Source organism: Corvus hawaiiensis, chromosome 4 (assembly GCF_020740725.1).
Source record: "Corvus hawaiiensis isolate bCorHaw1 chromosome 4, bCorHaw1.pri.cur, whole genome shotgun sequence".
Taxonomy (NCBI): domain Eukaryota; kingdom Metazoa; phylum Chordata; class Aves; order Passeriformes; family Corvidae; genus Corvus; species Corvus hawaiiensis.
In genome coordinates this window covers 6,615,542-6,637,605 of record NC_063216.1, presented here as the reverse complement: position 1 = coordinate 6,637,605, position 22,064 = coordinate 6,615,542, and the positions used below count along the sequence as shown (strand labels likewise).

The 22,064-nt window shown below is 42.1% G+C and overlaps 1 protein-coding gene across 20 annotated transcripts in view; it reads right to left on the bottom strand.

The window, feature by feature from the left end:
* Positions 1-9,101: 9,101 nt before the first annotated feature.
* Positions 9,102-22,064, bottom strand: part of C2CD5 (C2 calcium dependent domain containing 5) — a 58,962-nt gene continuing 45,999 nt past the window's right edge. For 5 of the 20 annotated variants that reach the window (XM_048300155.1, XM_048300163.1, XM_048300167.1 and 2 more), the window contains 10 exons: positions 20,578-20,639; positions 20,021-20,119; positions 19,514-19,603; positions 19,196-19,283; positions 18,050-18,136; positions 16,312-16,362; positions 15,197-15,268; positions 14,190-14,380; positions 11,257-11,403; positions 9,102-10,580 (listed from right to left, as the gene is read on the bottom strand). In XM_048300155.1, coding sequence (XP_048156112.1) covers positions 10,449-10,580; positions 11,257-11,403; positions 14,190-14,380; positions 15,197-15,268; positions 16,312-16,362; positions 18,050-18,136; positions 19,196-19,283; positions 19,514-19,603; positions 20,021-20,119; positions 20,578-20,639 — 1,019 coding nt within the window. In that variant the 3' untranslated portion in view covers positions 9,102-10,448. Of the gene's footprint in view, positions 10,581-11,256; positions 11,404-14,189; positions 14,381-15,196; positions 15,299-15,490; positions 15,545-16,311; positions 16,363-18,049; positions 18,137-19,195; positions 19,284-19,513; positions 19,604-20,020; positions 20,120-20,577; positions 20,640-22,064 lie in introns of all 20 variants that reach the window. The other 15 variants (XM_048300154.1, XM_048300159.1, XM_048300160.1 and 12 more) reach the window with 5 other exon arrangements.

The following is a 22,064-nucleotide window of genomic DNA, read 5'->3' as shown; positions in this document are numbered from 1 at the left end:
GGCAAGCGATCCTGTGAAGGGGGGCAGAAGCCACCAAAATACAGCCGCTTTTCGACACAGCGACGTCGTGTTACCATCATTAACCAGGCGGTATGGCCACCTGGTTGGGGACTGGAAAAACGAGCAGCCATGCTGGTAGGGGTGGGAGGAACACAAATCCCCGAAGTAAGTGCAACCCCAATTACCTTAGAATTTGAGGACAATCAAACCATTGTGCGTCGCCCCTATGTTATGCATCTGCCTCAGACCCTGTAAGGCCTGATCAGACGTGACATCCTTGCGCAGCTAGGCCTTGTGCTCACCACAGACCAGCATTTATGCTGATGGCCGCTGCCCATACAGGCTCTCACCTGGTTAACAGAGGACCCTGTCTGGGTCGAGCAGTGGCCGGTAACAGACAAAAGGCTGAAGATAGTAGAACAACTTGTTGCAGAACAGCTAGTGGCAGGACACATCAAGCCGTCGGTCAGCCCATGGAACACCCCCATCTTTGTGATCCCAAAGAAGTCAGGAAAATGGCACCTCCTTCATGACCTTCGACAAGTGAATGTGTACATGCAAGCTATGGGGGCACTGCAACCTGGGCTTCCAGCTCCTACAATGATCCCAGCGGGATGGCAAATCACTGTAATTGACTTAAAGGACTGGTTTTTTACAATCCCACTGCATCTAAAGGACACAGAACGTTTTGCCTTTACAGTGCCCACAAAGAATTGCAGTGAGCCTACTAAGCGCTACGAGTGGTTGTCCTACCCCAGGGAATGAAAAATTCTCCCACGCTGTGTCAGCTATATGTTGGCTGGGCACTACGTCCGATTCAACGACGCTACACGGAAGCACTCATCTACCATTACATGGATGACATCCTGATAGTTACTGCTACAGAGTTCCCAGATAAAGAGAGGCAATGGGTCAGAGAACACCTGCATGAGACTGGATTAGAGATCTCCCTCCAGAAGATCTAGCGGACTGCACCATGGAAGTACCTGGGCTGGCTCATATCAGACTCGCAAATTAGGCCCCAAAAGATCGAGCTACACACAGAAATCTCCACACTCCATGATACGCAACGGCTGCTAGGAGATCTATAATGGGTCCATGGAGTCGCGGGAATCACGAACGCCGACCTCGCCCCATTCCTACCATGGCTGCACAGGACGAATGCTACCGAACGTCGAGAATGCTCCCCGGACCAAGCAGCAGCTCTCGCCAAGGTCGCAGATAAGCTGCAGCACACATGGGTATCGCGCAGAGAAGAAGGAGTCCCACTCGCCATCCTCATCACCCTGATCAGTGCAGCAGGTTCACATGCCATCATCCATCAATGGCAAAAGAAAAAGGGGGAGGACATCCGGATTCTCGAATGGATCTTCCCACCGACTCAGCCATGCTTCAGACTGCAGTCCAGGGTAGAGATGGTGGCGCTTTTAATCCAAAAGAGTCACGACTGAGTGGTGGAGTTGGACGGCAGGGAGGCAGAGGACATCAGTATACCAGTCCAGACAGTGGACTTGCAGTGGATGCAGAGGCACTGCAAGAAGCTCTGCTCGGATTCACCAGCGTGGTCCATAACAAGCGCCCACAGGGAAGGCTGGCGCAGTTGCTGGGGCGCTATGAGTGGCTGGACTGCCCGCTGAATGTAGATCGGCCAGTACTAGGGTGCACAGTGTTCACGGATGCGGGGAGGAAGATGAAGCAGGCCACCTGTGTGTGGAAAGACAATGACCACTGGAAGACTCATATCATAGCGGGAGAACCAGCTGACAGCTTGCAAACACTCGAACTGCGCGCCGTGATATGGGCCTTACAACAGTGGTCGAAGGAACCGGTGAATGTAGTCAGTGATTCCCTATATGTCATTGGAGTAGCCTAAGGGATCTATGATGCAGAAATCTGGCGTACCAACAACGAACATCTGGGCAGACTGCTTATTACATTGCGGCACACCCTGCAACAACGGACACACCCCTACTGTATCCTGCACGTTCGAAGCCACCAGTGGAACATTGGGCTGGGAGAGGGCAATGCCCGTGCAGATGAGGCGGTGACCTGTGCCCCCATAGTGCATCTCCTGCCTGCGAACACTTCTGAGCAAGCCAGATGTAGCCATGATTTGTTCCACCAAAATGCAAAATCCCTGCAGAGACAGTTTAAGATCCCGCTGATAGAAGTGAAAGGCATAGTGCGGGCTTGTCCCCGCTGTAGCCATCACGGCCTGGGGTTGGGTGTGGGAGTTAACCCCAAGGGTCTGAAAGCCCTCGAACTTTGGCAAATGGACGTCACGCACTGTAGTGGTTTGGTCCAAAATACTCATTACTGTTTATCTTCTGTGAGATAAGAATTAGGAGAAACGCAAAGCAGGCACCAAACTTGAAAGAATATAAAGAAGTTTATTAACAGACCTAAAAGAAGGGAAAAAAAATATTATACCACCTTCAGAACTCTCCTCCTCCCCCCACCTTCCTCCCTTCTCCCACTGACAATGTAAAAAGACAACCCTTAAGATGTTCAGTCTGTTTACCACTTCCATAATAACCTTGTTTAGTCCATTTAGAAAGAGAAGTCTCTTCTTGCTCATGCTATGAAAACATTATCACAACGAGACAGCCGCCCACTTCCAAATATTGTTCAGTCCATTTAGGAAGAGGAGTCTCTTTGCCTGCGTGTGAGTCCTTTCCCCCAACTTGCAGCTTTTCCCGCAACTGCTTTCGAGGGTCCACTCTTGAAGTTTTTTGGGGTACAATTTTAAGGTTGAGCCATTCAGAAACAAAAACAGAGGCCCTTCTCCTTCCCTGGGAGCAAAGGGTCTTCATCATCTTCATCTTTAGGACTATCTCTGGGAGCATCTCTAGGGACTGAGGTTTTCTCCTTTCCCGTTTGGAGCAAAAGTCCTCATCTGGTTCATCTCTCCCTGTCCAAACTTCTCATGAAATTACAGCTGCGTCAGCATCTGCCTATCTCAGCGCAGGTGCTTTTGCTTACGAGTTGAACACTCCACCCCCCATATCTTCATGAAATTACAACAGGATACTCTGATATATCATAGCTTCACAACAGAATTTCAGCTTTAAGCATCTCCTGTTTCTCTTCCCTCAGGTTTTCAGCTCTTCACAGCAATAAAAGGGTTAATCTCACCTCGGCCTTGCAGCTTTGCAGCTGGAATGTTGAATTTTTCTTATCGAAGTGGAGAGGGGGGAGAGCCGAGCAGCTCCGGCTGCCCACGGCAAGGCAGTGGGGGGGGTTCCATGGCTGGAACAGGTCCATCGACTCCAGGATGGCCGTGGCCCGGCCTGGCCTGGCCCGAGCAGGGCCTGGCCGGGCCCACTGGCCCCCGCACGGGGCCCGCAGCCACCTGTCCCAGCGCCGGAAACGAGAGAGAGCTTGGAGGGGGAGTTTGCCTATTCTTAAATGTGGATCACAGAGGTGGTCACAACTTTAAGTGGCTTAGAGAATTGTCCATATTCAAACTGGCCAGCTGATAGGTTCTATCAGTTCCCAGAGGAAACTGTAAGCACCCCTTAGCAAAGACATCCCTTCCGGGACTATGCTTGCTAACCTATGACACGCACATCCCTGAGTTCAGACGACAGCACTATGTCCATGTAACAATTGACACCTTTTCACACTTCCTGTGGGCTACCGCTCAGACAGGAGAGAAGGCATTGCATGTGGAGCGGCATCTGCTCTCTTGCTTCACAGTAATGGGGGTACCCAAAAAGATCAAAACAGACAATGGGCCAGCATACACCAGCGGTCGCCTAGCCAGATTTATGCAGCAGTGGGGGGTAGAACATACCACGGGGATTCCACACTCCTCCACCGGTCAGGCAGTGGTAGAGAGAGCCCATCGTACACTAAAAGAATATCTGGACCGACAGAAAGGGGGAGAGATGGAACCAAGTAAGCGGCTAAGCAAAGTGCTGTTTACATTGAACTTCCTCTCTCTGGCCTGGGCTAGGGAGGAGCCTCCAGTGGCAATCCATTATCAGACAGTTTGTAGGGGAATCGAGCAGGCCCTTCCAGGAATAAGTGTTTTGTACCGTAACCCTCCAACGGGGTTGTGGGAAGGTCCCAGCCCAGTGCTATTTAATGGCCGAGGTGGGTGCCCAGCAGGTGGTGCCATGCTACAGGACCCCGAAGTGAGAAGGCACAGTCAGCATCGGCTCCTGAGGAAAGTGATGCCACTACTACAACAGCTGGAACTCTGGGATCCCCGTCCCGAGAAGCCTTGGGAGAGGCTGCAGACACGGCTGAGTGAGGGGGATGAGAACTTGCCAGGTCCACCACTCTCCGTAGCGGGGGAAATAGCGAAACCCTGGGGTGAATGTAACAGCCGCCCTGGGTGGTTGCTAGTGACTTGTGGTGGTTGTCGGGGAACCCTCAGCGAAGGCAGAACCAAGAAGGGGAGTTGCGTAAATTCTTGTGTATAGCACCAGACACAGAGGTAGAGCGGGGAATTGTTTTGACTGTCTTGAGACAAGGGCATTGGTGGACATCTTCGATCGGCTGTCCGCCCATTTAGATCAAGTGAAGGCAGTACAGAGTGTGGCAGTGTTAGGGCGAGAGTACACAGGTTCATGTCCCGCGGCAGCATGTGGTGGTCCCTGAGTGCTGGAAAGCGACAAAGCAGCGCTGGACCCACAAACATTCTGAGAGGTTTGCTTCTCGTAAGCATCCTAACCGGGTCCCACACAATGTTGACAGCCATCCAAAAGAGACAAAACATGTGGGTCACCCTAGCTGAATTAACAGGGCAAGATTCCATGTGTCTGAGCCTGGCCACGCCAGGGGACCCTTTTCACACCTGTTTAATTGGGGTCCCATATTTTAACCCGCAAGACTTCCGAGGGATGCTAGACAATAGCTCCCTGATAGGGAACGCCACAAACAATGGCAAGTGTTCAGGGCTGATCGGACTCAAGCCTGCGCAGCAGCATGCCTGCTGGCAAGGTGCATTCTTGAAAAGCATCAATGTCACCATGGGGACACCAGAAGAGTTAGATCTACTGGGTTCCACAAACCAAACTGGGGATGGTTACATGACATTCGAGCCTCCCACTACCAGTCAATTAAATGTTAATAAGCACCTTTGGGCCACTGTTGACCCTCTTGCAGACTGGTTTCTGAGAAACTACAAGTCCGAAGCAATTTACCACCGAATCAACCTCACAGATCAAGCCCCGAAACGCCTCCTCAGTGGTACGTTCTTAATATGTGGGGTCCGCCCACATGGGGGACCGTGCTACTTAGGAAAATTCACTCTGTTCCATCCAAGCCTGCATCAACTCTTAAATATCACCCACCGCACTAAAACTAGGGTGTGGCGTTCAATCCAAGCTCAACTGTAAAAGGAATGAAGAGCCTGTCTTTTGGAGTTGTGGCATAATTTGGCTAGCATCTGTTTTTACCTGGTGCTTCAGCAGCTAGGGCTCACGCAATATTACATAACCTTGCTTGCTGGGTGAGGGATGAGCTAAACATAACTTCGCAGATGCTTGACGAGCTAAGCATAGATGTTACTAGTATTAGGCATACAGTATTACAAAATTGAGCAGCCATTGATTTTCTACTATTAGCCCATGGCCATGGCTGTGAAGATTTCCAGGGCATGTGCTGCATGAATCTCTCTGACCACTCTGTCTCAATTCACAAGCACCTCTCTGACCTCCAGAGGGGCCTGCACAACCTTCAGGAGACAGACAAACCCTATTGGAGATTGGCTTAAGGGTCTGGGTATCACCGGATGGCTGCGTACCTTGGTAGTAGAAGGCTGCCGATTGCTATTTGTAGTTATAATAGGCTTAATAATACTTGGGTGTATTTTTTCTTGCCTTAAAGGGGGGCTGCAAAAGATCATTGACCAGGCCTGGGTCGCCCAAAAAGAAAATGGGGGATGTGTAGAGGGATTCCTTGTGGAACAGGGGCATATGATACCCCAGGACAGTCTGGCCAACCCAGGGTTACTGTGGAAAAACCCCCGAACTGGCCTCAGGCTGCAGGCAGGCCTGGAAGACACCTGGCAGCAGGCAGCCTTGAAAATCCTTGGAAAAGTTATACACTGGCCAGTTCCCCCACTGCTTAGAGGCTGTCTTGTGGGAATAGGGCGTGAATCTTTGCAAAATAGATATAAGTTAGTGTAAGTAAACAATAAAGCAGAGAACGATGCTCAAATCATATCAGTGTTTGTGTCATTACTCTGGCTGGCGCCCCTGCACTTGGAAACCCACCCCCCTCCCCGCAAAACCTGAGAAGAAAGCCAGCTTGTGCACGGAAGAGAGCCTGGGGAAGACCCTGAGAGTCTTTCCTGCCACTGGAAACTTTCGGATCCTGCAGATGCCACAGCAGCACAGTTGTTCCTTGCAAAAAAAAAATTTGTTACTCAGATCAGTCATCAAAACTTCCATCCATCCTTATATGAACACCTAAAGGGAACTGAGAACTCTCCAAAAACCTCAAAGTCATTAATGTCTCACTCTTTGCAACTGTTTGTAATTCCCTGCATCTGTCCTGCTCCTCTTTTCATGTATCTGCCCCCCAGCAAGGCTTTAGGTGCAGGGCTGCCTTCCAGTCTGACAAAGTGAACCAGACTCTCAGGATTCATTTCCAAGGAAATTTTGATTCCAGCTGAACACCAAGAAAAACATTTGGTTCCACTTGGGGAAGAGGGGAACAATCAACCCCACACCATTCACTAGGGAAGATGCGCTCTCACTTTGCACCTTTGCAGACTCAAATGTTAACATGAAAAAAAAAAGCAAACTGAGGACTTTCCAACCAGCTCTTAAAACAAGCTTTTAGTTGAGAAAATGGTTATTCCAGAAGATTCATTCCTAAAGCACCACTCATTGGACTGCAACATGAAGCCAACAATTCCCTTCAAGTTTATTCCTGCCCACCTCCAAGCTTAGCAAGAACTACACAGCTCCTAAAATAGAGGTGGTTAGAGCAAGGTGTGGAAAGAACCACCAAGGAGCACCAGCATCATCTGCGGAGGCTCTTCCTTGTTCTCCAGATGCAACATACTTATGCTTTTCTTTATACAGGAAAGAAAAAAAAAGACAATCAATGAAACTCAAGTGTACACCTCTCTACAGATTACATTTATTCAGCTGGGCCAATTAAGAAAAGTTAAATCCCAATTAGTAACAGTAAAAAACTGTCTGTCACTTCTGGAATAATAACTGGAGAAGAATTAAAATTTTTAGATAAGAAAGCTGCTCTATGTCTAAAGAAACACACTAGAGGAAGCTGTGACATTTAAACAGCTAGAAATGAAAAGATGGCATTAATGCTTCCATAGAAGCAACTTTTTTTTCCCTTTTCCCCAAAAGGAAAAATAATCTAAACCAGCTACTTAACTGTGCTACTTCAGATATTTCATGCTGAATACTTACACTGGAAACAACTTTTTTGTGCCAGATCCAAGACCTTTTGAAGTTACTTACATTCTGCCATTAGCTTCAATGAGGAACAAGATCTGCCTTGCAAACTAATCAAAATAGCTGCAACTGACAGGCAAATTAATTCATGGCAGCTTTGGTTGCAACAGCTACAGAATTTAGCAAGATGATTGACTGTGTTAGTGATGTAAGGGCCAAATTCAAACACTTCAAATATAAAGGATAATTAACTTCCAAAATACCAGAATTGCAGGATCATAGAATGGTTTGGGTTGGAACGGACTTTAAAAGTTCATCTGGTGGAAGGAGAGGGGAGGTGTTGAGGAGGGGGTTCAGGGGTTGTTGGGTGCATGTTGGGAGTGGACACCTTCCACTAGACCAGATTGCTCCGAGACCCATCCAACCTGGCCTTGAACTCTTCCAGGGATGAGGCAGCCACAACTTCCCTGGGCAACCTGTGTCAGGCCTCATTACCCTCACAGAGAGGAATTTCTTCCTGATATCCTAAGTAAACTACTCTTGATGCGCACTAGCCTGTTGGTGTGGGGGGCCACCGCGTCCTTCCTGGAGAGCGTCCTGGTTGGGGCTGCTTCCACTAGTATCCCAGATACTCAGCTTCAGCACGACAACGCCAGGCTCTGCTCACAGAGGCCTCGTGCCAGCATGAACCCAGATGGGTAACAAGCCGCATCACCAGAGATAAAGAGGCGGGAGGGGCCTTTTGTGTAGATTCCAATGAGGTTTATTCCAAAACACACCCAGGAGGGTCCAGTAACAAAATGGCCCTGATAGAGGTGGGTTCAGGGATTTTATACTTGGGGGTTTGGGGGCAGGCAGAGCACCAGAAACCAACTGGGTGAGGGCTAGGGGGAGGAGAGAACCTGGAGTGACAGGGGAGCAACAAACCAGGGAAGGAGGGAGGTGGGAACAGGGACAGAGAACCAATGGGGTGCAGAAAAACTTCCAAAACATTATACATAATAACTAGGGGACATGCATATTCAACAGGATCTACACAGAACTAGGCGGAAGGTCAACTGACCACCCATAAAGCAATAATCTACATACCACAGTAAGGGACTGTGGGAACTCTCCATAACCTTGGGGGAGATTCTACACTTCAGTGCCAGTCCACCATGAGTCTAATGTTGCCCTGGCCTTTCTTGGCTCCCTGGTTACCTCAGCGTCTGCTGCTACCGCCACCACAACTCTCTGTGAGTTTGAAGCCATTTCCACTTGTCCTGTCTCTCCACCCCCTTGTAAATAGTCTCCATCTTTCTTGTAGGCTCTCTTCAGGCACTGGAAGGCCACCATGAGGTCACCCCAAAGCCTTCTCTTCTCCATGCTCAACAATCCCAATTCTCTCAGCCCTTCCTCACAGCAGAGGTGTTCCAGCCCTCTGATTATCTTGGTCCTCCTCTGGATTCACTCCAGCAGCTCCATGTCCTTCCTGTTCTGGGACCCCAGGGCTGGATGCAGGATTGCAGGTGAGGTCTCAGCAGAGCAGGGCAGAGGGGCAGAATCCCCCCCTCCCCTGCTGCCCACAGGGCTTTGGATGCAGCCCAGGATACAAATTTCAGCCCAGGATACAGATGAGGTTGTAACATTCTATACAAAAAATACTCCTCTGAGAGAATGGGGGTGGGATATCTTTAGTATATCCAGCTTACACATTTACCTAATACACATATAGTAAGACAGTGAATTTTAGAAAGAGATTTATTGTGGAAGAATGATTTTCATGCTCATTTACAATGAAATAATCAGTTTTAACAAATAATCGTGCCATTGCCTAATTTCAACACTAAACATAATATTTACATTCAAGTTTACATCTTTGTTCAAGTTCCATGTACAATATTGTCAGAATTAAGTAAGAATGCATCTTCAAATCAAAGTTCGCTTTTTTTTTTTTTTTTACAATAATCACCACCTTTCAGACATTTACTGGAAATGACAAATTTCCTGTCTTTGCAGTAGACAAAGACAGGAATTATTTCCCAGCTACAGCACTGGAAAAGAACAAAAACCACAAAAAACCCCAAACAAAACCCCGAACACAAAAGCAACCCGCAGGAACCACTGTCACATGCATACATCAATCTCCAGTTAGCCAGGCATTTAAACAGGAAGGAGGGTGCAGAATAACCTCTGCACAACTGATTTTTGGGGACTGTTTATGCCATCATTGAAACAGATCCTGCCTTAAGAAAATGAACCTCAGGACAATTCTTTCACAAAGTCCTAAATAACAAGAAGACCTGCTTTGTCAATACTGAAGTGAACATCTTGTAATAGCACCAGACACACCCTGGAACTTTTTGTTATATTCTATTGGTTTGTTGTTTTCTTTTTCCACCACAGGAATGCCCAGGTTCACAGCATTGTGGCCTGGCAGCTTTTAAAAGACAACTAAAAAAACAAATAACACTCCCCACCCCCCAAATACAAAAACAACAACAAAACAAGAAAAAATACTTCTAATGTGCAGAAATTCAAACTGTAACTTTTTAGTACTGCTTTTTCCTCTTCACACTCTAGGATGTAAGGGAATTTCTGAGTCCAGGCCCATGTTTTCTTGTCCTGCACACAAATCTCTCCCTTCTTCATCAAAGGTTTCCAACATAGACTTCTCAACCCTCCCACCCTGACCTGAGAATCAGCTCTGACAACACTCAAACTCAGAAATGGTTCTGAATAACAACTTAACATGGTCCCACTGAACAGCTCAAAAATGCAACACCATTTTTCCTTCCTTCCACAGTTCCATGTGATGCCTGCTATTCTAATCCATGTTCTCCTACCAGTGCTTCACTTGCTGCCTGGCTTCACAGAGGCCAGAAAGAGTAACAGAAGAACCAGAGCACACCTGCCAGTTCACCACTCTGACTTACGTAAGTTATATGATAACAACAACAACAAAAAAGTGTCTTGGATTTTGGCTATTAATGTCATGGAGAGATACTGACTTTGAAGATGCAAACCTAAACATTCCCACATTTTAAATAATCTTTATATTTAGCAGAGACTACTTCACTTGTTCTGCCTTCATGTTGTGACATCTCCTGCAGAACTTGTGGGCTGAGGAGCAGTTGTAGAAGGCTGCACTGGCAGCATTTCTAGCTCGGATTCACGGACAAAGATGACGGCATCGCCACTGACATTTATCAAACACTGAGCCTGGAAAAGAAGCCAATACCCAGTTACCAAACAATAAACAATAACGTATTTTATGTTAACTTATATCTGCTAGATATAACTACACAGAAAAATCAACAGAGATTGGCAGAAGGACAAATTATTTGAATTTATCGGCAACATGTGCCACATTTTCTTTTCTATCTGCTCACTTGTGTGCTACCAAACATGCAGATGGATTGTTGTAAGACCACCACAGATGAAGTATCTGGATATCTGTACTTGCTTTCATTACTGTTTTTAACAGATTTAATTTACTGAACATTCTGTTACTGTGTTTACAAATTAAGGTTTGTCCCTTTATGTACAAAATGGAGCATTTTACGTCAGCAGCTCCAGGTGTTTTTATGTGGAGTTAGGATGGAAATCCTACAGTGCAACATCAGAAATATCAAGTTCTGCACTACTGTGCAACTATTTCCTGCAATTTACTTCACTCTAGCAAGCTCAGTTCTTCTACCCATCTGGGTATTTATGAAGCATCCTCATAATTTTGTGTTATACAAGAAGACTCTTGGATTCTTAAAACATTATCGTGAGATATCAAGAAATGTTGTGCAGATATGGCTCTACAGCACTGCAAGTTTTTAAAGACATAAAATGCGTATTTGTATCATACAAACCACAACAGCACTTGTTATTTCACATCCTAATGTACCTGATTTTTGTTTGGGTTCTCCATGAAAACACACTGCTTCATTATGTATGACACAACTGCATTCCCTCCCAGAGCTGCAACATGAGCTCTCACCATGGCAAACACTTCAGCAATAAAAGCATGGAGGAAACCACTGACGCCACCCTCCTAGAATGGAAAAAATACACATTACATGTTATATTAAGTCTAGCTACAAGATGCTGAGTGCTTCTCTTCCATATTTATCAGCTGAAAAATTTAGTGAATCCTAAATGGTGTGGAGAACTTAACAGCCATTCACTGTTTAACGGGTCACAAATCAGATGGAGAGAGACCATTTACAGGGGCCTGGAGTGACAGGACAAGGGGAATGGCTTCAAACTGACAGGTATAGATTGGATATTGGGAAGAAATTCTTCTCTATGAGGGTGGTGAGGCCCGGGCACAGGTTGCCCACCCAGAGAAGCTGTGGCTTCCCCTGGATCCCTGGAAGTTTCCAAGGCCAGGGACAGGGCTTGGAGCACCCTGGTCTACTGGAAGGTGTCCCTGCCCATGGCAGGGGGGTGGAACAAGAGAGTCTTTAAGGTCCCTTCCAATCCAAACCATTCTATGGTTCTATGAAATTCCTGGAAATTCCCAGTAAGGAGTGACCATTATCTTTGATCACTGCAACTTCATGTATATTAATGACTGTCATTAGTTCTCAACACTCACTAAAGAAATGATCCCTCAAAAAGTAAGCAAGGGACAGAGCAGAGACTTGAACTATTCAAACTATTTATTTTATTTTCCCCCTTGAAGCCCAAAGGAACTTCTAGCCATCTCATTTCATTATTTTTTTGACTTGATGGTGCTTGTGGGGCATTTTTACTTCTTTGGTGTGAAACTGAAGAATTTAAATTAATGTGAAAGGAGAAGGAAAACAACCAAATATGGATTTTCCTAAAAATCCTTATGAAAGAATGTGAGCAAGTACATTGTGGGGAAAAACCTATTGCACACGAACCAGGCAATCAACCAAAGAAATAAAAATCCCCAGAAAATGCTGAGAAAAGAAACTGATCAGAACAGAACTCACAGTTGGTTCAAAATACATATAAAATTTAAAAATTCAAGTGAAAGGCAAGACCAGTAGTCTTCTCACATGTTTCTGTGTGTGTGTGTGCCACTAGAAGAAACAGAAGAGGCAGGTAGAAGAAGAGATTGAACTGAGCTGAATTTCTAAGGGCTGTGTTCATTCCTAGAAGTATAATGTACCCTGAACAGACTCATAAAGGCATTAAAAAACATATCTTGGATGAAAATTTACAAACAAAAAGGACAGGTATAATTTGTCAAACCCAGCATAAAGCAGGAATGAAGTCAACTGCAGCAAGAAATCAAAATTCAATACAAATTCATAATTCTCATGGAATTTTGATTTTGTCCAAGTCTTTTAAAGGTACAACAACTGATGGGGAAAAAATATGCATTATAAACCTAATACAACATTGGATGACAACAGGTAACAAAACCCACCTGTAAACAGCAAAGCCTAACAACAGTGGATTAATCTGACTTGAAATTATCATTAATTTTTGATTCAGGTATATATTTCAGCACTACCACAAGCAAAACATAAAGCAATACAAACACAAATGCTGATAATTACTTTCTTGTAGGACCTGAACCACATTGCTGGAGTTGGATATAATGACTACTCTGTTCTGACTCCATTATAACTCAAGGCAATCCTGCAGTAAGAGTAGTTTGTGACTCAGCCTATGTAGCTGAAATAATTTAAATTAGCTCCCCTGGGTGCTGGAAAGAGCGCAGTAACAGCATCCCAGGGACTCTGCAACATTCCAGCTTCATGAAGGAAAGCTGAATCAAACACTTGAATGACCTATCCTTGTTGGGATCTGTTATGACAGATACAAAAGCTTATCAGCTACTGAATTTGTACATACAGAATCTGCACTTAGTACAGAAATGTCCTGTAACCATTTCCCTGCTCTGACATCCTTTTGAAGACACGGTCCTTTTCACACATGGATTTCTCAAGTTAAAAGGGAAAGTTAAAAGTAACTTGCAAGATGCAAACAAAATGTTTGTCTGATCCAAGTTTCTCTAGAGAGCTCACAGCCCATTTTCAGGAAGCCTGATCATTTTTATTAACATCTGCTCTGTCATTTTAGCAATGTGTAATTAGGAAAAAACAGCACTCTTCAGCACTGACAAACCAGGCAAGAGGTACACTCTATTTGTGTGGCCAAAAGCAAAGATGCAGCTCCTTCCCGAAAGGACAGGAAAATTCTAAGGAACATGGCTTGCATTTTGGCATGCTCAGAGGATTATTTGTTTTCCAGATGCAGACTGGACATCATGGTTTGAACATCACCTCTAAGCTGGTTGTGTGGTCATGGACTCCACAGTGTAATTTTTGATGCTCGTCACACACAGTTTTGTTACAGAGAATGCACAGAATGTAATGTTTAAAATTAGCATAACATTATCTATGATATGGGCAACGTTATATTAACCAAAGAATTTTAAAATCCAAATACACTGTGAAAATTCATCACTGAGCTTGCTAAATGAGAGAAGAACGGATGATTTATTTTTTTCTTTAGCATTTAATTTGGGTTCAAATGATCCCAACTTCTACCATTGTTGGTCAAAGACCCATTTTTTCCATATAGTTCTGTTTAAGAACTCACTGGTTTCGTGTTCTATCCAATTCAACAGCAATGGCAATTGTTAAGTAACCCCTTCCTAACAGTGCCAAACACAAAACAGCTTTGTGTGCTCCACGACAAGAGCAATACAATGGAACTTGCTCCGCACTCAGCACCTTCCCACAAGTGACACAAATTCTTCCCTGGCTGTGCCACACCTCAACTAAAACCTCTGATTCTTACAATTAACAAAAAATTATTCCCTGACATAAAATAAATCCTTGCCACACAGCTCACCTCACGCAAAGAAGTGGTTTCTCGTATAAAAAACATATTGATTATCCCAAGATATTTGGTTATTTTTGCCCCAGGGAGAAAGGAAAGAGGTGTCATCTTAACAACTGAGACAGTGGAATTGGTGCATGATGGGACAGAACGGTGCCGTAAGTATCCCTCAGCCAATGGACTTGCTTTTTCAAGGGAAGTAGCTGAAAAATGGGAAAAAAACAGGAGAAAATAACTATCAAGATCCATCATTGTTCCTCAAAACACAAAAACTCTTCTTATTGGTTTTCCAAATAGCTTGGTGACAACATTCAGCTGCCTGTGATGCTCAGCCATATATGCGAGAAAGGAAATCATCATGCAAAGCATGCAAAAGGAGACAAGAAGCTGAAATGGCATTTATTTGGAAGAGTGGCATTCCTGCAAAAGGAAAACATTGAGGCGAGCAGCTGCACATACAACAATCAGTTATAATGTGAAGGTAAAGAAAAAAGTGCCAACATTTTGAAACTTATTCTGCTGGAGGAACAAATTATAGGAAGTGTGAAAGTTGTTGTGTTTCTCCAGTGCAGCATTTTCCATTAAAACAGGTATTAATCTCTGCTAATTTAAGCAAGATAGTCAGACCTGTGGCCAAAGAACTACTAAAAACCAACTCACCACTTGCTAATTTAGTGACCATTGACTTGACTGTCCCCTTGGTGATTGCTTCCTGTTTCTCACCCCCAATTTTCCAAGATCATACATACACCTACATCCATGCAGTGGATGTTATACAATTAGTAGGCGTACACATGTATGGAGAACTAATTACAGCAAGACTTTATTTTGCTTTTTATGCTACTGGTTGATCAACCCTGTGTGAGCTTACAGAACAATGTCGGCAGTTTTCACACTCAGTAATTCATTCTACATGTGACCTGCAATGCTACTGCTGGGCAGGGCACTCCACTAAGTCACCACTGGGAAATCAGAGATATGTCTCAGATTATCAGAATGTGGTAGAAACAGCCGCCTACTTGTCTTAATTGATCCGCGCCTTATGGTCTGAGCTTTCAGTTTAATGAGCTCTATCCAGCTGTTGCATCTGTCTGCAAAGGAACTGTAATCAACTGACGTTGCTGGAAACACAGACAGAAAAACAAAAGAAAAAAAAACAGAAAAAAAATATATGGATGATGTCTCTTGCTCATCTCAATGCTCCTTTTTGAGGAAGCAATGATTAGTGTCTGAGAGAGAACAACCATCCTTTTGCAGGTCTGTTTAAAAGGAAAAGTTACAGGATAGGTTTGGATTTGTCCAAACCAAAGTACCAATTTCTGGTGATGTCCCAGCTCTGAACCAACTGCCTGAGTGGGACTTCAGCACTGAAAAAACATGCAAATACAGTCATTAAGGACTTATGCTAGATTAGTTTTTTTAATCTCAATTTAGGTTTTAAGTTATGGCTTTTTAAACTTTATTTAAGCCTTTTTAAATTTTCATTTTCATTGCTTTTTTTTTTCCTTACAAAGAGCTGCTGATCAAGATTTAAACTTCCCAACTGTCTTTATCAATAACTAACCTACAGACTGAAAAAAAAAAGCTTTGGTGATGAGGATAAGAGTCACAAGCTGAAACAACACCTCTGTTTTAAACACAAATTAATTTTCTTTACACAACAGTCTTCCTTGCCCCAACATCCTCCCTCCAACACTCCTCCCATTATCATTACAATAAGAAGTAAGAGTTGTTTCTGCTATGACTTTTGGTATTAGTTGTAGGGGTGTTTGCATATCTTTAAAAAAAAGGGGGGGGTTGCAAACACTGTTTCTTCATTACCCTGAAGAAACGGGAGGAACACATGCTAACTTCAAATTAACACAGGCAAAACAGCTCTCTTTCTGGGGTCTAATTTTCTGTCAGATAAAGCTATATCAATGTATCTGACAGAGAGGCTGTTATTATTAACAAATCTAACTTTTATTATTAAAAATCATATCGAAATATTAGGATATAATTAAGCCACACCGGAGCATGCATTCTCAGTTAAGTAGTAAACACTTCCTGGATTAAGACACATCCAAAAAGGGTATACCAACATCCCAAGAATGCTCATTCTGTTCTGGCAGATGGTTAAATTAAGGAAACTCACCTCTCTGAGCAGCAGGAATACCTGTGTGGGAACTTGCACCCTCCAGGACTTCTAATAAAACAAAATTTATTCCGTTGAGATAATCTATTAAGCAGAGTCAGATAGTACAGGACAACATCTTCCAAGAAAGATGGGAGTGACTATTTACAAGGGCCTGGAGTGACAGTAAAGGAGGAATGGCTTCAAACTGACAGAGAGAAGGTTTAGATTGGATATTAGGAAGGAATTCTTCCCTGTGAGTATGGTGAGGCCCTGACACAGGTTGCCCAGGGAAGTTGTGGCTGCCCCATCCCTGGAAGTGTTCAAGGCCAGGTTGGATGGGGCTCAGAGCGACCTGGGATAGTGGAAGGTGTCCCTGCCCAGGGCAAGGGGTTGGAATGAGATGATCTTTAAGGTCCCTTCCAACTCAAACTACTCCACGATTCTACAACCCTTATAAAAGATTTTAGAGTCAAGTATGAAAAAAACCCACCCTCTATATAGTGTACTGTGTACTTTGATAACAGAGTTAGTATAAATAATTCACTTTACTAGATCTACCTTGCAATTTTAATATTTTATTTTTTAAATAACTGTGTAAGATTGTAAACAAATATTTAAAAATATTTTTAAAACAACAATTCTACAGAAAAGTAAAAATATATTAACCTGCTAAGTAAATGTAACTACAATGAAGTTATGAGGAAATGACAGATGGAATAATTTTCTGGCTGAAAGACTCTGTCTACAGCACAATATGGAATGTGGACAACATCAGGAAAAAGGATACATGGGAACAGGCTGCCCTCCACTGGTCAGTGCCCAGCACACAGGGAGAACAGTCCAGTAATGGGGTAGAGAGACACCAGCAGAAATTTCTGGGTATCTTCTCTTTTTTAAAATAAAAAATGTAGCCAATTAAAAGTTAAGCATTAAAAAAACTAAAAAACAGTAAGGATCTTTTTGCTGAAATTAATCTGGCCACTGAAAATACAAGTAAGTGTGGTAGGCACCCTTCTTTACACAACTGATGTTAACAGGCAAAAAAGAGAGCTCAAACATTTACAGTAATTCCCAGATATTTAATTTCCTCTCAGTAACCATTTTGGTAGATAATCCAACAAGGGAGAAGGAATTAAAGACAGCTGATTTCAATGAACTGAATTTTTAATGTAATCATAGAAGAACTGTGACAACCATTCTTGAAATGCAGCTCTATCTCAGGTAAAATAAAGCAGCTGTTTAAAAGCTACAATATGCTGCACTGTACAGATTATTTACTATACAAGTTTAGGCTCCTTTCACTTAAAGGAAATTTGCATGCAACCAGTAATTGGTAGATAAAGTATTTCCCAGCATGAAAACAATGAGATTAATTATGTGAGGCTGAGAAATCATGGACGTATTTTATATGGGCCATTTACAGTATGAGACAAGCCTAATTATTAGGTAATTTGTAATTATGTCAAATGACACCCAACACCCAGTGGTTTGGAGCATCTTCAATATTCTAAATGCAAAGACAGAACTACAGGACAGGAATTTCTACAGGAAATATAGACAGAATGATCAACCAAGCCATCATCTGTGACTCTCAAAAAATTTGATGTCATGAGTAAATATACCCCATTATGTTTAGGCAGCAAAGCACATTTAAAGCCTGTGAAAATACACATATTTTAAAGCCTCTGCAACCATGAAAGAGCAGAACTCAAAATCAGTAAAAAACAACTGTTTAACGTTCTTCCCCTTAACTGACCTTTAGCTGGAGAGAATGGTTGAGAAGAAAGGGGATCAGAGCAAAGCTCCAAGGGAAATTGTAGCTGTTCTTCATTGTCTGTAGATGCTTCAATAAAGAAAACATGGTCAATTGATAATTAACCTGCAAAATAAGATCTGCCAGTAATTACAAGCAGAGTCAATTTAGTCAGGTCTGACTTGAACAGGTATTTTCAGCATGTGCATAAAGTGATACAGTTCTGCAGAAAGAGGTGTGTGACAACACATCCAGCTGCAACATTGAACAGAACTTGTGTTCCACTGAAAAGGATTTGGAGTTTTTAGGAAAAAATGAAGTCCATTCATGCATTTTAAATTTGATTCTGCAGTTGGATCTAAGTCAGCTGCCATAATAAAAATTAACACTTATTTCACATGAAAGAAAACACTTTACTGTTATTATTGAAGAAGTCAGCTACAACTGATGTTTTAGAAACATATGGCTCTGTTCTACTACCTAATTCCATTCTGAAGAATTGAGTATCCTCAGAGTTGTGTCTGAATTCCCACATCCAGACTGCACACATACATTTCTAGCATAAGATGTTACTTCATTAGCAAGGTCACATATGCAGATCACAGTAGTCTCTTCCATTCCCTCCATGTGCTTCACTGAGCTCCAAAACCATTACTCACCTGCTTAAGGATTTTAGGGAGGTTGGTTTTTTTTTTTAAGTATTAAGAATAATTTATTTTCTGCCTTCTTGAAGTATGGACAAAATTTTTACTTATAAGAACAAGTATTCTCTGATGATTTACACCACATGTTCCAAAATACAACAGAAATGTCATTATCTGTTACACTAACCTTTTAGAGAAAAATAATTGAAGTAGTATCACAGATAGAATAAGAAAGTACTACAAATTTATCGATTATGGAAAATAAATAGCTAATACTTGATAAGTAAGTCATCCTGCTGGAGGTCAAGTACATTAACTCTGAAAAACCTCTATGTGTTGAAAGAATCTCCCTGCAAAAATATATATATTTGGACTTGATGATCCTTGTGGGTCCCTTTCAACTCAGAATATTCTGTGGTCTTTGATCTGTGTATGTAGCTGAAATTAAAATCCAGACTCATTCGGCATTGGGGATAAAAAAGAAAAGATGCCTCACAATATTTACCTCTTTGCTGTGATTTTTCTGTAGGTGCCTTATTGGCTTGTAGTGCTTGGTTTTTGTCGTATGTAATGGCAACAGCTGTGACTGCAATCTGCAAATCAGAAATATTTGGCATATTAGGTAAGTTGATCTCTTGTGCAATCTGAAAAATGATTTTGCAAACAAGCAGTTCTTTGCATAGATACATAATAAGGAAAAAAACCATCTAAGAATTCACCAGACATAGCAGTAAATCAAATCCCAGCCCAGTTTACCCTGAGCAGCAAATGTTAACTAGGGCCATGCCTATGTGCTGGAAGTTAAAAGCAGCAATTCACTTACCTGAACTAATTCATCCTCTGGTAGAGCAACTGTAAAGTTTACATGGCAAAGACAGCAGGGAATCATAGACCGGAGTTTAAAATACAAACTCTGTTGAAGACAGGATATTATTTTGTGTTACTCAGAAAAAAAGAAAGTGTGGTTTATTTCAGAGAAATTAAGGATCAAAACTCTTTTCATAGTAGAAGTCATCTAATGATATTAATTTTTTCTTGAAGAAGAATTACATGTGTGAAAAGTCAGGACAGGATGCAATCTGCTGTGGAGCCGTCTTTCTATTTCTAGAGTACACTGCCAGTCAAAGGACTCCTGCAGATTCCAAAAGCTTTGGAAATCCCTAATATACTGAAAAAGGCTGAACCTATCTTTATAGCAACTCACAAACTAATTACATACACTTTGCAGTCTATTTTCAAAATGATGAGGCACATGTTATTTCCAGTATAGCTGAATTTTACTTGGTTTCCATTTGAACACTTAAAGAAGTATTTGAAATAAGTTTCTTACCTTCAACAGATTCTCACAGAGATCATTGAAGTTCTTATTGAGTGTTTGATTTGTTGGGTTAATGTTGCTTAATCTGGACACTCTTACTGCTGTGAACATCTGAATTAGAAACAAACATGTTTATTTTTTTGCCAACATATGCCAATATATTTTATCCAGTGTCTTAAATGCAAATTCATAAAGAAGGAAAATAATGTAAAATATGTTAACATATATGTTAACTAAGTAACAAAATATATTAGCTAAGCAACACAGTCAATAATCTGTTTCCTTTAAGGGGCTTCAAACCTAGCCAAGCCTTTTAAAAAGCCAAAATCTTTAAGTTCATATTTACTGTAATTACTTTCATATTTCTGTATTAGGTTCTTTGTTACATAACAGCATTAAAAAAACCAACAAAGAAACAGGTTCTCATACCCTATTGTTCTTACCAAAATACTACTTTTATTTCTGTCACAAGGGTATCTTTTGAATTTATCTTTCCAAATACACATTTAAATTACTACAGCATATTTCAATACAATTTAGCAAAAAGTTTCAATTTTGAATAACCTTACTTGAATTTCTGGTGTCCAGTTATTTATACCAGGCATAATTTCTGTGTTGCAACTGTAAAAACCTGTGAAGAAAATATTTGGGGAAAAAATCTTGTTTATCTACTACAATACAAAAATACTTGTAAAGGAAACATATGTGACAAGGTTTTGCAAATATTTTCCCTAATGTGGTTTTGAATATTGGATAATACACTAGAAATGAGATCAACATTCAAAAAACAAATGTAGAATTCTTGTAGGAAGGGCCAATATCCAAAATTCACAACTGCTCCACCTATTTCTATTAGATAAACTATTCACAAATGAGGAATTTTTTTTAAAAGGTGTGATATGAAAAGCTAAAAAGCCAACCTTTAACAGAGAGCACAGAAAAGGCTGTAAAGGAACTACCGTAGTGACTGAATGCAAATTAAAACCAGAAATATAATGACTAAATGGCAGAGTAAAATAAGTTATTAACAGCAAATCAGCAATTCTGAAAGCCTGAAGATAGTTAAATAAGCAGAAAAGAGGCCAACCTGGTAGGGCCTATATAAAAGCAAAAAATAAGCTAGAAAAGAAATTGTGTAGCAGCTTGCAGAGGGTATAAATATTAGCAGATTGCCTTTCAGAGCATCAAAAGCAGAAATTCTGTTGAAGAATCAAGTAAGATTCAGAAAGGATATGCAGAAATAATGAGAGCAGAAAACATGCTTTTTCTTTTTACAGCAGTGTAGTAGAGCTTCCCACAATAGCAGAAAACCAGTCCCTTGTTTATTTGTCTTGAACAAATGTCTGAAGGAGATACTGAACAAAAAGGCCAATGAAAAACAAAGATTCCTATAAACCACAGAATAGGCAAAAGGTCAAACAGCTAACTGGCACTGAACTCTTAACTTACTCCACTACCAGAGAAAAACATTCTTTAATCTTCAAGTAATAAGGTGCTGAAGTGACTGGTCCTACTAATTTCCCTAGTACAGGTATCTCTATTACTGATCCATAGCAACTATTCCAGAGAAAGAAGTTCATGGGCAGACGGAAAAACAAGACTGCGGAGCAGCTGATACCAGTTTCCTAAGGAGCAGTCACTGCTCACAAGCTCGCAACAAGCACACAGACAAAAGGCTGATACCATCTACACTGGACATCAGGAAGCATTTGGAAAGATCCTTCACCAAGGTCTCTTTTAGCAAACTAAGAATGAAGCATCATCAAAGGAAATGTAAATATAAGACTAGAAAAAGAGGAACAAAAATGCTTCATTTTCACAGCGAAGACATCTATAATTTTGGATTTTATGCTTCAAACACATAACTTATATGCAGAAGAGGATAAAACAAGATGATTGCTGATGGCCTTAATTTAGGGCAATAAAATCAACTGCAGCAGGACTGGATAATCAGTGAGGAATAAAAGATTTGGTGATAGTAATAGATAACTACAAGGACAGTTCTGTGCTCAACACGACTCAAAATTATTAATACTGATACCAGTTATTAGGAAGG